Source organism: Solea senegalensis, linkage group LG16 (genome assembly GCF_019176455.1).
Source record: "Solea senegalensis isolate Sse05_10M linkage group LG16, IFAPA_SoseM_1, whole genome shotgun sequence".
Classification (NCBI taxonomy): Eukaryota; Metazoa; Chordata; class Actinopteri; order Pleuronectiformes; family Soleidae; genus Solea; species Solea senegalensis.
The window spans coordinates 1,495,549-1,512,184 of record NC_058036.1 but is presented as its reverse complement, the minus strand read 5'-3'; the positions used below and the strand labels follow the sequence as shown (position 1 = coordinate 1,512,184).

The following is a 16,636-nucleotide window of genomic DNA, read 5'->3' as shown; positions in this document are numbered from 1 at the left end:
TAGGAAACATCAATTACCATTCCAGTCAAACACAAACAGAGGTTTTGCACTGCAATTGCACTTTAAATATTTTTTATTCCTCTTGTTGTATTTATTTATTTATTAAAATCAGTGGCAGAAAAGGTGTAAACATCCAAGAAAAAATAATGATTTAATTTGAATATTGTAATTATTGATATAAATATCGATTATAATCACATAAGTGTGTGTGTTTATTCAGGGGGCGGTGTCGTAAAAAACAAAAACACTCCACTTTCACCCACAGCACCGCGTGACCACAGATCTGTGATGTGATTGGCTGAGCGCCCTGTCCATCACTGTAGACTGGGGAAGGTGGGTGTGTCCTCGGACTCAGACAGCAGCAGCAACGAGTGTTCGGAGAAGAAACAGAAAAATGTCCTCGGTCCCTGACGGGAAGAAGCTGCTCCGCAGCCCCAGCGGCCTCCGCATGGTTCCGGAGAACGGCGCCTTCAACAGCCCCTTCGCCCTGGACGAACCGCAGTGGGTCCCGGACAAAGAGGTGAGCGACACCGCGGTGTTTTAATGTGACAGCGACGACCTGTCGGAGCAGCACGGAGCGAGAGGCTACTGAGAGATTGGCTAACAGCACTTCCGTTTGTTGTTTTTAAAATAAGATCAGCTGTTTCCATTTAAAAAAAAGTTTGTTTTTTGAAATGAAACACGATTCAGTCAAATGGTCAATTAATTTTTAAAGAAATTAATTTTTGTCTTTTATGAATTATAAATTATGTTAGATAAAAATCAAAGCCTTCGCTTTAAAGTTTTCTATTGATTGTTATAAGACAGTTTCGATTATCCATGATAATGAACAGTCAATATGGATTGTTTTATAACCAATTAATCTATAGATTGTTCCCCAGATTAATCAGTAATTTGTTTGTTTTCCCCAAAAAAAGATTTAATTGTGTACAATATTAAACAGTTTGGCTTTTTTTTATTAAGCTCTTAATATTATATTTTATCATTGTATGTTAGAGAAATAAGAATAAATTATACATACTTACACGTGAGTCGTATAACATAATTTTTGATCATTTAAATTTCTAATATAAAATCAAGTGTATTCTTTGAGAGTTTTTTCAAATATTGAATATAGAAAAACAATAGTAGTTTAAGACTTTTATTTTTGTAGGCAAAGCCTCGAACATCCGGTTCATCCGGTGCTAACTGCGTGACATTGACGCAGCTCTGGTGGTCAGAGCTTTTGGCCCCTGATTCCAGGACTGGGCGTTTGTTTGCGGACACGGTCAAACCAGGCAGCTAACCAGCTAACCAGGCCGTTAACCAGCTAGTTAAAATATGTGTAAAACTAGTTGTCAGGTGTTTGTTTGTTAAAGAGACAAAAGCAGCTGCTGTTTCGTGTGTTAGCTTCGCGTTAGCCCGCCTCTCTGCAGTATGAGTACAGTATGCTAGGCTAACACGTAGCTCCTTAGCTTCTTGATAAAGAAGAAAAGAAAAATAAAGATTTAACAAAACAATGTGTTTGTTTTACTGAAGTCGAACTGCAGACACTTTGATTGTCAACTACGACACACACTGTCAGTCATTAATCATCATTTGCAAACGCAGTTAATGGTCAATAAAACAATAACTCTATTTATGGCAATAAATATTTGTACTGTCGACGTTTCTATAAGGAAAATAAAACACTGACATTTATTGTATGTCGTGATTAAGGAGGGATTTTCTTCAACCTGGTCCATTTCTTTTAGTAGTTTACAGGAAGTGTAACCATGTATGTCTGCATATTTTCAGTAAATATTCATTTTAAATATTTATTTATGGGTTGTTTGGTTCATGAAACTGTTGATTGGTGTTTCTCAAACACGGAAAATAATGATTTTTGTGTCTCTCTATTTTTGTGTTTTGTTATATGAAGCAAAGAAAACAGAAAATATTCAAATTTAAGAAGCTGAAAACTCTGAGAACTTGAACCAAAATGTCTTACATGTAATTAAAAGAGAATTGTATATGGAAATATTATTACTTTTAGTTTTAGTTCCTGTCTTTTTTACCTCTCCTGCTCCAGTTTTTATTAAATATTAACAAATGTGTTGTGAACACAGCAGCGGCCAAATCCACAGTTGGATTTGCAGTGACAATTTTAAACATGGCGACATTTGTAAAGGCTCTGTGTAAATGAATGTGGTCGTTTATCGTAGGATCTGGTTTTCAGAGAAGCTGCAGATGACGAGCACATGCTTTTCTTTTCCAGTTGAAGTTGAATGTGCTGAGCTCAGCACGTACGTTGTTGTGTAACATCCCGTCTTTTCCTCTTTCCTCTCTCTCTCCCTCTCTCAGTGTCCGAGGTGTATGCAGTGTGACACCAAGTTTGACTTCATCAGGAGAAAGGTCCGTTTGTTTGTTTAAGAGAAAAAACCCCACAAATCACAGATTTTCTGTCACACACAAACAAACGAGGAGGAAAGTTTGTTTTTTCCTCATACTTTGATCCTGCTGATTGATTCTGGCATGAAAACACAGGTGACTCTGTGGTGTGTGGACGTAATAACATGAAGATCTGCATCTCTGCTCCTTTCTTACCCACATTCACAATAAAATACATTAAAATAAATAATAAAATCAGATCATTAAATCCTTAGATTTTTTCTTTTTTTAAAACAAAAACATTAATATATAAATAAATAAATGAAGTAAATATTCATCTCTACTCATCCTCTATCCAGTTTCACAATAAAATACAGTTCCTTCAAAATAAAATCAGCGCATTTAAACCTTAAACGTGAGCCGATGCCTTCAGGATTCACCACCACCACCTTCTTGATCTTGATTTAATTTAAATCGTCCAATAAAAATAATGATGTTCTCAGAAGTCTTGTTTTGTCCACAAGCCAAAATGTATTGGTTTAATTGATTATGTTGTTGTTATATGGAGCAAAGAAACCAGAACATATGAGTTTCTTTTCTTTCTCCCTGCAGCACCACTGTCGACGGTGCGGCCGCTGCTTCTGCGATAAATGCTGCAGTAAGAAGGTGGCGCTGCCGCGCATGTGTTTCGTGGACCCGGTGCGTCAGTGTGCCGAGTGCAGCCTCGTCTCCCAGAAAGAAATGGAGTTTTTTGACAAGCAGCTGAAAGTTCTGCTGGGAGGTGAGAAGTTATTTATTATTATAATAACTGATAAAAATAGTATTATTTTCATCAGAAACAAACTTGAAATGTTGGTTTTAATTTCTTACATGCAGCACCTTTAATAATCCTCACTGGTGGAGGATGATGCTGTTGATCGTTGTATTTTTGACATGTCTCTTGTGTCCAGGCGGCACCTTCATCGTGACGCTGGGGACGACAGAGAAGACGGAGGCGATGACGTGTCGTCTGTCCAACAACCACAGGTCAGAGGTTTAAATGGGACGGTTTCATTTCATTTCCTTCTTTTTAGCTGAAGCTTAATCTGACACAGGGTCAGAGGATGAACGCTGAGTCATGTTTGAGTTTTCCCTGACGTCAGGTATTTGTTCCTGGACGGGGAAAGTCACTTTGAGGTGGAGTTGTCTCGTATGTCCAGCATGCAGATCCTGACAGACGGGACGAGTCCAGGAGGTGAGACAGTGATACCGTCAACAACAAAGATCATTTGTTTTAAATGAATTAAATAATCTCATTAGGAGTTTTTAAATTTGTGTTATTTATTTTTACCAATATTAGGATTAGGACACACAATCACACTCTGTCTGTCTGTCTGTCTGTCTGTCTGTCTCTCTCTCGCTCTCTCACACACACACACACACACAGTCACAGTCATGATAATTGGACAGTGTGGTTGTCATGGTAGCAGGGTGCTTGTGCGCTCTCTCTCTCTCTCTTTTTTTCAAAACTGTAATAGTTGTGGACATTGAGTTTCCCCTGACAGTAAAATGTCTTACAGGTTTTTAAAGATCTCTCTCTGTCTCTCTGTCTCTCTCCCCTCTGCTTCTCTCTTTAAATAATCACAGTCTTTACTGTCTTTAAAAATGTGTCCAGCTCTGCGTTCTCCTCACTTAACCTGTTTTATTCTTTATTTCCTCACTAACAAACTCTCTGTCTGTCTCTTCTGTTTTGCCTCTGATGATGTGACTCTTCTTCTTGGTGGTGTGGACGCAGACACTGACATTCACACTTACACCAGTCTGCTGGACAGTCAGTGTATCTCTGAAGGTTAGCGCTGCTGCTGCTGCTGCTGCTGCTGCTGCTGCTGCTGCTGCTGCTGCTCGTCTGTCTTCTGTGTCGTCACATCACTGCTGGGCGGTATTAACAATATAACCATAATGTTAATAATAACAACAATAATAATAATAATCTGTTTTTATCTATTTAGAGCTTTTAAATGGTGTTCAAAGACACTTTATAATGAAAATAAAATAATAAAAATGTGTCATAAACTGAAGGTGGTCACCTCAGGTCCGGTGCTCTGTCCTTTGGTGGTGCAGCAGTGAAACAGTGTTTTGCTGCGTCATGTTCCGTTTTTCATACACCAGTTTTTGTAATATATAATTAAATGTATAATAACGTAATAAAAATATAAGTACAGGTTTTACCGCCCAGCTCTGTTTCACATCTGTCTGCATGAGTCTGATTCTTCTCCGTCTCAGTTTGTGCCTGAAAAACATCTCAACACAAACTAGATAAATAGAAGTTTATCAAATGGGCTGCAACTAAAGATTATTTTCATAATCCATTCATCGGTTATTTGGTCCATAAAATGTCAGAAAATATAAAAAAAAAATCTGTTTATTTATTGAGTTTGAATGATTTCTTTGTTTTAAGGAGCAAAGAAACTAGAAGATAAAAAATCTAACAACTTGATTTAACTATTAAAAAAAAAGAAGCCCTATTTCTTGCCACTCATTGTTTTGTTGCTTCATTTTATTTTGAAATAAGTCATTGTTTTTATATTATTCTTCCAGTTTAATGTTACTTAGGTCAAAGAAGTTTAAATAAATACAATTTTATTCATAAAAATGAGATTAAAATGTAACATTTTTATTCATATTATATTAATCGATCAGAAAACCTACAATGGCTGACTGAAGCGACTATTGTTATTGTGCTGGATAATAATAATGATATCAGACTTTATTAGAATATTTGAATTCATCTATAAACTCGTCCAAACTTAAAAAATGTCCTCTGTCCAGAGAGACGTCTTCAGAATGACCTTGTGTTTATATTTTGTATCCTGTAAAATCACATTAAACACTTTACTTAATATGACGTGTGTGTGTGTGTGTGTGTGTGTGTAGGAGGGACAGCCAGAGCCAGTGGCATGTTGCTTCATTACAAACCCATGGGCTCTCAGGACGCTCAGCAGCTCCGCCTGGAGGCTGCAGACGACAAGAAGGTGGCTTCACTATGGCTCGCTGCGATGCACAAGGTATGGAGTCAGTGAGTGAGTTAGTCAGTTTGTCAGTAAAGTCAGTTTGTCAGTGAGTGAGTTAGTCAGTTTGTCAGTGAGTGAGGTCGTCAGTTTGTCGGTGAGTTAGTCAGTTTGTCGGTGAGTGAGAGTCCAGTGAGTGAGTTGTCAGTTTGTCAGTGAGTGAGTTAGTCAGTTTGTCAGTCAGTTTGTCAGTCAGTCTTGTCAGTGAGTGAGTTAGTCGTTAGTTTGTCCGTCAGAGTGAGTTAGTTTGTCAGTCCGTCAGTTTGTCAGTGAGTGAAAGGTCGTCAGTTTGTCAGTGAGTGAGTTAGTCAGTTTGTCAGTGAGTGAGTTAGTTTGTCAGTGAGTGAAATAGTCAGTTTGTCAGTGAGTGAGTTAGTCAGTTTGTCGGTGGTGAGTTAGTCAGTTTGTCAGTGAGTGAGTTAGTCAGTTTGTCGGTGAGTGAGTTAGTCAGTTTGTCGGTGAGTGAGTTAGTCAGTTTGTCAGTGAGTGAGTTAGTCAGTTTGTCAGTGAGTGAGTTAGTCAGTTTGTCAGTGAGTGAGTTAGTCAGTTTGTCAGTGAGTTAGTTAGTCAGTTTGTCAGTGAGTTAGTTAGTCTGTCAGTTTGTCAGTGAGTTAGTTAGTCTGTCAGTTTGTCAGTGAGTCAGTTCACTAATTCATTCTTAACCTTGGGGTCACGACCCTTCTTTTGCCAGACATTTGCCTAAGCATTTTTCAAAATAAAATACAACTAAACAAGTCCAAAAAATGTCAAAAAGTGTCTGAAGGAGTGATCAGTTCTCTGTGGCAGCGTTACAGCGCCACATACAGGCCTGCCACATATACTACAAGTGGTTTTTTTGGAGCTTTATTTCTTAAAATAAACAGTTTTTACTCTTTGTCTGAGATGTCGGTTTGAACTTTTTTATTGTTTTTATTGTATGACTTGCTTGGTTGTGTTGTTGCTCATCTTTATGCACACGCTGCATAGTTAAAGGTATACAGTATACCTTTAACGTGTTTTTGTTGTATGTGTTGACCACAGGCTGCCAAACTGCTGTATGAATCCCGGGACCAGTGACGGACAGAGCAGCCGATCTCTGAACCAGGCAGCACCCACACCCACACACACACACACACACACACACACACACACACCCCCAAGTGTTTGTCCTCCGTCTCCTCGGGGGTTTCTTGTCTCTTCTTTTCTCTTCTTTTCTTTTTTTATTTAATTAATTAACGTCCGTTCCGATTCTGCTCCTCCACTGATTCCACATCAGCTCTTGATAACCCGTTCTTATCACGGTCACTTTTACAAGAAAGAAAGAAAGAAAGAAATGTTTATATATATATATATATATGTATGGAAAAAAAACCAACAACAATTTTATTACCTCTATCCTTCATGTTTACCACAAACAGTCTGATTGTTCTTCCCGTCTTTTTTCTCTCAGGGGATGAAGACACGAGCGTATAACGTTTATATAAAAGCCACACCCACTTTTACTTCCTGCTCCTTGACTTTAAATCCAAATGATCCTAGACTACGGCGACACGTGACCTTTTCATAAACCGTTTAAAAAGGCGACGACTTTATACGCTGCTTTTATTTTTCTCAGTGTTTGTTAATGAGGATTTCATTTCCTGCACGCCGCGGCTCGACTCTGCTACGTTTTGGTATCAGTCACGCCGTTTTTCCATGACTTCATAGCTCCTCCTCAACGTGGGCGGGGTCGTCATAGTCCCGGCTGCGCGAAAGTGCTGTGACGTGCTTTTATATACGCGACGCAAATGCACCAATAAAGCACCAATTACCACGTACTGTCCCTCATGGAAAAGCAAAATAAAACGAGCAGAGTCGAGCTGAGCTGGAACTGCGTCGTGGAAAAGCGTCATTTGTCCGCCTGTGGTGAGCGAGCGAGTGTCTCAGAGAGGCGGATTTGTCCTTTAACAGGCGACCGTCGAGCATTAGATTCAGATTCTGTCGTGAAAGTTCTGGTCGTGCGTGTGCGTGTGTCTTTTTTTGGTTCTTTTTTCTGCGATAATTGTATTATTTACAAGGATTTACAGATTTAACTCTTTAGGCGTCTGTCTGGGGAAAACGATAAGATGTTTTCACTGATTCTGGTGAAAAATAAATATAAACACAGACGTATAATAATAATTATAAATGCTTCAAATGTACTTTCATGTATCAAAGTTTTGTACGAGATATTTTCTTTAATATTCCTACTTTAACACGTAATGGCGTGATTTTTAAAGCCGAAGTATGACTGGAATCAGTTTTTTCTTCCGTAAAAAAACACTTGTGTACACAGTATTTTCTCTTCCTGTTTGTTGTCGTCATGGTTACATGCCGCGACGCAAACGCAGTTCACCGATGTTTGAGTTGGAACGCCCGGGCAGGTCGCTCTCACTCGTGCTTCCAAGGACGTACGTAAAATTTCGACGTAGACTGAAATGTTTCAAACTTTTGCTTTCACAAATTATGAATTAAAAGGTACATTGTGTGAAATTTAGGAATGGCAGAACATAGCAAATGACTGTATCGCCTTGATATGGGTGTCATTTTAGACCTTTTTTTAAAAACTGTTGGGCTATTATTTAGTAATTCTCCAACTTTAGAACAAATATTCGTCTCCCATAACAAGAAATAAACAGCCCGCAACATGACTCAGCAAAAATGCGGTTGCTGATTTTTATTTACAGTCTACACACACATATATATATGATTTTTGGATTGTATCGGATTTTGTATGTTTTTATCTGTCCGATATCCGATACAGTGATTTTGACCAGTATCGGACCGATACTGACCGATACCGATTCCCATCCCTAATAAAAAAAAACAGCCAAAACAATTAAACACAATAAAAATGGATCAAATAAAATAAATATAATGAAAATAACATCAAAAACGATACTTAATACACTACTCATATCGGTATCGGTTCAATATTGGTGCGTTATATTGTGTTGGAGAAAGTACGTAGCCTTGAGTTAGCATCAAAACTGACTACTCCTACAGTATATACAAATATAAACGGCTCATTCTGGAGAAAAACAACAGTAAAGCACAATTTCTGTAAAATTTCACACACTAGACCTTTAAATCTTTGTTACACGCGAGTGATAGACTCAAAAGTTCAGTTTTGCGTCAGTGGAGACACCAAGTATTATATTATATTATATTTAGTTACGATCGCCAAGTGTAGAAGATGACGTCACAGTGACAAAATTCTTTTATTTATCCGTTTCTGACTTTGTTTGAGTGAATCGAGCACAGAGTGAGTTCACCTTTAGTAAAAAAAAAATGAATACTTGTCGTGACCTTCACCTTTTCCTCTTCCTCCACTTTGTAATGTAAAGTTTATTTTTATACGCTGCTCACCTAAGAACTGAAGCTTCCAGGAAAGATTTGAGTGGAAAAAAAAGGATTATAATCCATAATAATCTCCTCGTTAGACATCAGTTATCTTCCATTAAACATCTGATGGTTGATGTGAGAGCTGCACAGTTATCAAACATGATGATAAATTACGTTTACAGAACACCATCATGTGGGACTAACTGTGCCGCTCCTCTGGATTATCTTCACTTTTCAACAATAATCTGGAGTTTTTGTTGTCACTTTAAAGAAAAAATGGTGTATGTACCCTCACGCGCTGATTTACTGTCGCCAACTTCATTTATTTTACTGAAAATGCTCCACAGTACGTCACAACTTTGTTGGATTATTCTGTTGGGAATAAAATCAAGTGTTTATAACTGTTGTGGTGGTGTTTGCGTCATTTCAAAGACCATTGTCTCCATGGAGATCGAAATTTAAATGTCCATTCATGTTGAAAACTTAAAATTAAAAATGATTGACCTTTCTCTCAAGTCCTAAAGGGTCAGCCCAAATGAATCAATAAAAGTCATCAGATATTTCATGTTCCACAATTACTGTTTATTTTAAATATATGTATATTTTTTAAAGTAACATTTAAAGAACAGACATGTCTTTTATGGAGTTAAACTTCATGTGTTTTCCAAACATTTTGGAATGTCTGTCTAAATATAAATCCCATCTCTAAGACATAATAATTACAACATAAACTCATTAAAGGAAGGAAATGATACATTTAATATCAAGGTATTAAATGTATTGTGGTAGTAACAACATTTTAATTTACATGTGATTGAAATTCACCGATTGGTCCATCTGACTATGATTTATTTAAATAAATAAGTAGAATATTAAGACATTAAAAAAGGAACATTTAAAAGTGTATAATGAAATTACACTTACATTTTACTATATATTTTAGTGTTGCTAATTTGCTCCGTAGCTAATACCTATCCATTAAAGTAGCTTAACTAATTTGCTAGGTAGTCCATATCTTTCTATATATCTATTTCAGTAGCTTAGCTAATTTGCTACATAGCTAATCTATCCATTACCTGTCTGTTTGTCTGTCTAGCTAAATGTTTAATTGCCCGCACTGTCCATTTAAAAGCACTGACGTAAGACGTACCATTACAGTAGCAGAGTAGGGTGGGAATCTCGTGCGTCTCTCTACGTTGTTTCCCCAGTAATGTCATTTAACTTTATTTCTTTGCGCGCAGGAAATAATATTTCACCACATATTACGCCTTTATGTTTCAGTCATTTCGTGTTTGTGTTTTTAATTATCATTATTGTTCGGTTTCTGTCTCCCCTCTTCTCCGGACCGCGTTGGTCTCGCCCGTGTCTCCAGCACGTAAACGCACATGTTGTGTGTGTGTGTGTGTGTGTGTTGATGGTTGCAGTGGTATTACAGCATGTGGCTGAACTGTGAGCGCTGACACACACACACACACACACATAGAGATAAACCTCTCTCTCTCACACACACACACACACACTCTTTAAAAAAACAACATTAACAGTGGAAGCAGTTGATCCGTGTGTGTGTGTGTGTGTGCGGCAGCAGCAGCGGTAGACTGGCGCGAGCGTGGCCGCAGTCAGGTTCTCACTGACGGACTCTGCTGCTCCGAAAACACAAGGTACGTCCGCTAAACAACAATCCAAAACCGCAACAACAAGCACCACACTCTCTCCGCGTGTCTGTCCCACATTCTGTACTTCGCTCCCGGCTCGTAGTTTCGTATTAAAGCCGCAGTTTTGAGTCAGAGTTCGCCGGTTATTAGCATATCTGTGCTAGCTTCGTCAGCTGTCAGCCGCTGCGTGTGTGTGTGTGTATGTGTGCGCGCGTGACAGCTCATTTAACACAAACTTTACATGATTTCCACGCTTAAAAGTGATGTGACCGTTATAAAAGAGACACTCAAGCTTTTGTTTTTTGATTTTTTAAATAAAAGGAGACGGAGAAGTGAAGAGAAGGCTAAATTAGCCGCCGGTGCTTGTTGCAGAGCAGTGCCACGTAGCTAACCGGCGGAAGTTGTGCACAATCATTGCACGAGCCACTGCTTACTCACGATTATTACTGTCAGAGTCGATTAACGTGTTGATTATTTTCCTCGATGAATCGGGTAAATGTTTGGTCCACAAAATGTTGATAAAGTTTTTTTCTCAAATATTATACTACTTATAATATTCTCACAGATTAACGGACTATCAAAATTAGAGCTGCAGCTCTCATAGTCCGTTAACCTGTCGATTATTTTCTCGATGAATCGTGTAATGGCTTGGTCCAGACAGTTTCAGAAAATGCTGATCAGTGTTTGTCAGACACTGGAAATGATGAGGTTCTCATTCTCAGATGTCTTGTTTTTTTCCACAAACCAAATGGATTCAGTTTCAATGATTTCTCTGTTATATTATATTATATTATATTATATTATATTATATTACATTATATTATATTATATTACATTACATGTCATTCAGCAGACGCTAATATCCAAAGCGACTAACAAGGGAATTGAGTCCAACCTGCCAGGGGTGCAGTTGAACTTGCGACCATGATGCCCCACCCTGTATATGGAGCAAAGAAACCAGAAAATATCCACATTTAAGATCAAATCAGGTTGTTCTTTGGTGAGAATGACCTTCAGACCTTAATGAAGCTAGTTTGTGAAGATTGTGTGTTTTCGCTCAACATTGTCGCCATGGTGACGTGTTGAATTTTTAATCTTTCTCTATGAAACGGGACGCTGTTGTATCTCAAGTATAAAGCACCAAACTTCACATATTTAAACAAAGTCGATCAAGTGTGTACCAAGAACACATGTTTGTGTGGCCATGGAAACATGCTTATGCACTTTAAGCAATTGTTAAGAATCATATCAAAACACAGTGAGAAATGTTAGTGCTCATTCTTCCAGAAATGTGGTTTTACAGCACATGTTTGTAGCTGAACAAGCTCAAATCAATATCTCAATGAATATTAATATCACGTTTCTGTGATTTCAGCTTCTTAAATGTGAGTTTGTTCACTTTCCTTTGCTCGTCTATGATGGTACGTCGTTGAGGACGAAACAAAACACAGTTTTTGCATTTTATGGACGAAAAAAGTCATTGATCAACAAAGAAACGGAGAGCTACCTGCATCTCAGGCTTCACCTGACTCGGCATCACGGCACGATTGGTACAGCTGTTTTAAGAAGTGGCTCGTTTAGTGATATGTCTGTCACATCTCTACCGATATCTCTTGCAGGTTTTGAAGCCTGTCTGAGCCTGAACTGTTTCACAGATTATGGGATTAAAAGAAACATGAAACGTTTGTCTGGGCTGCTCTCGTAAATCAAGGCCCTTGCCTTAATTACTTATCCTTCAATTAATAGAGTGATATTATCAATCAAAAGTCTCTGGAAGCTTTTATTTTGACAGCTGTGAGTTTTGTAACATATTAATTGATTGACTGAATGTTGCAGTCCTGGTTGACTTTAAAAATGTCTTTCTTTTCTTTTTTTTTTATCTTGATCAATGATGGGGTCTAAAGGTCCGCGGTTGCAGACGACACATTTCTCCTGTGGTTTCTCTTCAGGTGTTTGAAGCTCCTCAGGCGACGACGCCATGAGTCCCAAAGCGTGCAAGAACTGCGGCAGCTCGGACGTGGATGTGGACCAGGCGCGCGGCGATGCCGTCTGCATGGGCTGCGGCTCCGTGCTGGAGGACAACATCATCGTGTCCGAGGTGGAGTTTGTGGAGTCGGGAGGCGGAGGCTCGCTCGCCGTCGGACAGTTTGTCTCTTCGGAAGGTGAGTGAGGCACACGCTAGCCACAGGGAGATGTCAATAAAAACATGTGATATCTTAAGACTATGTTTTGCACTTTATCTTGTTGTTTTAAAGTCTTTTTCTACTGCAGACTGAAGTTTTCAAACCACTCACTCTCCCACACCAAACTCCATAGACCAAATCAGCGATTTAATGTCACCACACACGGATGTTTTTAATCCACTGCTGCCTCCATTTACAACTTCATCTGTGTTATTTTGTAAATTCTATGATTGAAATTCTTCATTCGGATTAACCTCAGTGACACAAAGTGACCACACGAGGCAGCAGTGGACCAGGAGCTCCTGTGTCCCTGCAAGATAAAATCACTGATTTTCTCTATGGGCTTTGGTGTGGGAGAGAGTGATTGGTGTTGTAGACGAACAGTGTTGTGACATGTATGTGAAGTTCAGGAATGTGAAAACACACGTGTGTGTTACAGTTGCTAATCTCCGTGTGTAACGTTCACCACCAGATTATCTCGTACCTTTAACCAACAGCAGTTTTTTTCTGCAGATTTGTCTCCTTTTTTTTAATCATGCACTTCCTCCAACTGTCCACTAGAGTGAGCTGTTGGATAACGCTGCTTTTTACAGTCATTTCCAGAGTGAATAAAAGAATAAAACTGATCAGTCTTCATATTTTATGGTTAAAAAAAGTTCATGTTGATGTTAATTGCTTGTATGTAAAGATAAAAAATGTCCTTCTTGCTGCTGGAAAGTTACGTTTATCGTCTTCCTGTTACAATGTGTGTTCTGTTAAACTTACACTCACACTAATCTTAGCAACTTTGTAAATGAGGACATCAAATGAAAAAGGTTAATCTCACCATAAGGAGAAAATGAAGGTCATTTCAGTGAAATAATTGATTACAATACATTAAATCTGCACTTATTAGTAAATGATGAATTGTTTTGATTTAATTTTTCAAGCAAAACTTGACAAATGTATGGAAATGGAAGTTAAATCTAAGTTAATATGTAACTTTTTCTGATTTCTGAATGTATTTCTAATGAGGGAAAGGGGGAAATGTTTAGTTCTGTCTCATTCCTCTTCAATAATGATTTTTACTGACTTATTTTTATTGCTTTATACATTTCAAATGCAAACGTGTCTTGTCGTGTTCAACAGGAAACAAGAATCCCGTTTTTGGAGAAGGTCACCACGGAATTGGGTCGGAGTCCCGAGCTCAGACTCTGCAGAGGGGTGAGTGACCAGCAGGGGGCGCCACACACCTGTAAAGTGTGTGACAGTGCTGCATGGCTGCTGCTGCTGCTGTGATAAGAAGTCAGTCAGTCAGTCATCATCTAACCGCTTTAAGTGTGAGATTAATTTCCTCTGATTGAAGGAAACTCTGGATGTTTTTGTTTCCTGGTTTTAGTCACCTTTATTAAATATGTTGTTCAGGAAAATGATAGAAACCTCGATGTACTGATCTGTATGTTTGTCTATCCCAGTAAAAGCATGTTCTAAACTTGACACGAGAACTGCGATTGCGACCTGTAGAGGGCAGCATTGAGTGTGTTGAGGGAAACTGGACGTGGAGCTTGGACTGTTTTGTTTTAACCCTTCTGTGTCGTCACAGACAGGATTTGGCAAAGTTCAAAAACTACATGAAAGCAGAGAAATTGAGCTTTGTGCCCATATACTGTCATTACTGGCAGATTTTGAAAGTGAAAGTTATCTTAGAAAAAGGGGCAGAAGCACTATTCTACAGCCATAAAAGTAAGACTCCAGGCGGCTTGATTATCTTGATGGTCAACCATAATGGAGCTCCCACACATTAAGGCATCAAAGATGTTTAGTTTCCTGTCGTGGGACAGAAAGGGACAAAACATGATGAAGTCATCTTCAGCCCCATCAGAGAAATTCATGTCTAATGGATTAACCAATTAAAATGTTGCTGCTGAGAGAAGCTCAGTTTCCTCTCTCTGTGTCTCTCAGTAGGGTTTTAGTATTTATGATAATGCAGTGCCGGCACTAGATCTACGACACCATCAGGCTCTGGTAACCCCCCGCTCCCGCCCGCTCTTAAAAAACGCATCAACAACTTGTAGCGAGTCACTCTGCTCCGCTGAGCTTAGACAGGCTGTCGGGCGAAGAGCCAGAGCTCGATATGATGGCGAGCAGCTGGTTGCCGCGGCGACGGCCGTCTGTTCAGCTGACGATGTTTCAGCAACAGAGTCACAGAGCTGTCAGACTACAGCACACGCTGAGTAATGATCCCTGTGTGTGTGTGTGTGTGTTTTTATTAGACAGGAAAAGCACTTCTTCGCTCATCATAAACACCGTAAATCCCCCAAAATGACCGTCTCCTTTTAAAGAAAGTCCTTAACAATGGTGTAAATTGTGATGAGAGTAAATGTGTGCGTAATGCAGCGACTAATTTACAGCCTCTAACGTCTCTATATCTTATCATTTTGACAGATCATTTCCAAGAGTGTTATTTTAAAACATATACACGTCAATCTTCATTAAGAACTTTAAAAAAAAAAAAAACTAGTCTTGGTATAAGTCCTGGTCTTGGCCTGGTCTCGGTCCCTAAAAATATTGACTGTTTGTTCATCTTTGTCTTTAGAAGTCTGTCTCTTGTCTCTGCCCCTTTACTGCTCTTGGTATCTAAAAGTCTCAGCCTTGTCTTGGTCTTAGTCTTTAAAGGGTGGGTCTAGTTTTGGCATAATTCCTGGTCTTGACTTGGGCTTGGTCCCTAACCGTCGTGGTTTTTTACTTGGTCTCAGTCCCTAACAGTCGTGGTTTTTTTCACTTGGTCTAAGTCCCTAACAGTCTTGTTTTTTTTACGTGGTCTCAGTCCCTAAAAGTCTTGGGTTTTTTCCATGGTCTCAGTCCCTAACAGTCTTGGTTATTTACGTGGTCTCAGTCCTAACAGTCTAAGTGTCTTGGTTTTCCATGGTCTCAGTCCTAACAGTCTTGTTTTTCGTGGTCTCAGTCCTAAAAGTCTTGGGTTTTCCATGGTCTCAGTCCTAACAGTCTTGGGTTTTTTCTTGGTCTCAGTCCCTAACAGTCTTGGTTATTTCGTGGTCTCAGTCCCTAACAGTCTTGGTTTTCTTGGTCTCAGTCCCTAACAGTCTTGGTTATTTACTCAGTCCTAACAGTCGTGGTTTTTACTTGGTCTAAGTCCCTAACAGTCTTGGTTTTTTCCATGGTCTCAGTCCCTAACAGTCTTGTTTTTTTCGTGGTCTCAGTCCCTAAAAGTCTTGGGTTTTCCATGGTCTCAGTCCAACAGTCTTGGGTTTTCTTGGTCTCAGTCCCTAACAGTCTTGGTTATTTGGTCTCAGTCCCTAACAGTCTTGGTTTTTAGTTGTTCTCAGTCCCTAAAAGTCTTGGTTTTTCCATGGTCTCAGTCCCGTCTTGGTTTTTACTTGTTCTCAGTCCCTAAAAGTCTTGTTTTTCCATGGTCTCAGTCCCTAACAGTCTTGGTTTTTACTTCTCAGTCCCTAAAAGTCTTGTTTTTTCCATGGTCTCAGTCCCTAACAGTCTTGGTTTTTTACTTGTTCTCAGTCCCTAAAAGTCTTGTTTTTTTTCCATGGTCTCAGTCCCTAAAAGTCTTGGTTTTTCCATGGTCTCAGTCCCTAACAGTCTTGGTTTTACTTGTTCTCAGTCCCTCCATGGTCTCAGTCCTAAAAGTCTTGGGTTTTACTTGGTCTCAGTCCCTAAGTGGGTTTTACTTGGTCTCAGTCTGTCTTGGTTTTCCAAAAAGTCTTGGTTTTTTACTTGGTCTCAGTCCCTAAAGTCTTGGGTTTTACTTGGTCTCAGTCCCTAAAGTCTTGGGTTTTACTTGGTCTCAGTCCTAACAGTCGTGGTTTTACTTGGTCTCAGTCCCTAACAGTCTTGGTTTTCCATGGTTGTTCTCAGTCCTAAAAGTCTTGGGTTTTACTTGGTCTCAGTCCTAAAAGTCTTGGGTTTTTTTACTTGGTCTCAGTCCCTAACAGTCTGGTTTTACTTGGTCTCAGTCCCTAACAGTCTTGGTTTTTTGGTCTCAGTCCTAAAAGTCTTGGGTTTTACTTGGTCTCAGTCCTAAAGTCTTGGGTTTTTACTTGGTCTC

General features: G+C 39.2%; 2 protein-coding genes across 3 annotated transcripts in view; both read left to right on the top strand.

The window, feature by feature from the left end:
- Nucleotides 1-328: 328 nt before the first annotated feature.
- On the top strand, nucleotides 329-8,071 carry zfyve21 (zinc finger, FYVE domain containing 21). 2 transcript variants are annotated; one of them, XM_044048208.1, is made up of 8 exons: nucleotides 329-520; nucleotides 2,323-2,373; nucleotides 2,962-3,130; nucleotides 3,300-3,375; nucleotides 3,492-3,583; nucleotides 4,124-4,177; nucleotides 5,263-5,393; nucleotides 6,417-8,071. In XM_044048208.1, exons 1-8 carry the CDS (start codon nucleotides 395-397, stop codon nucleotides 6,450-6,452), a joined length of 735 nt encoding a protein of 244 aa, XP_043904143.1. In that variant the 5' UTR covers nucleotides 329-394; the 3' UTR covers nucleotides 6,453-8,071. The 2 variants fall into 2 exon arrangements, with proteins under 2 accessions (XP_043904143.1, XP_043904144.1); XM_044048209.1 differs by lacking the exon at nucleotides 4,124-4,177.
- Nucleotides 8,072-10,288: 2,217 nt separating this feature from the next.
- The window catches only part of brf1a (BRF1 RNA polymerase III transcription initiation factor subunit a), a 57,312-nt gene continuing 50,964 nt past the window's right edge, over nucleotides 10,289-16,636 (top strand). Inside the window, exons 1-3 of the mRNA XM_044047360.1 lie at nucleotides 10,289-10,399; nucleotides 12,343-12,555; nucleotides 13,705-13,779. Of these exons, the coding sequence (XP_043903295.1) occupies nucleotides 12,372-12,555; nucleotides 13,705-13,779 (259 nt within the window). The 5' untranslated portion in view covers nucleotides 10,289-10,399; nucleotides 12,343-12,371. The remainder of the gene's footprint in view (nucleotides 10,400-12,342; nucleotides 12,556-13,704; nucleotides 13,780-16,636) is intronic.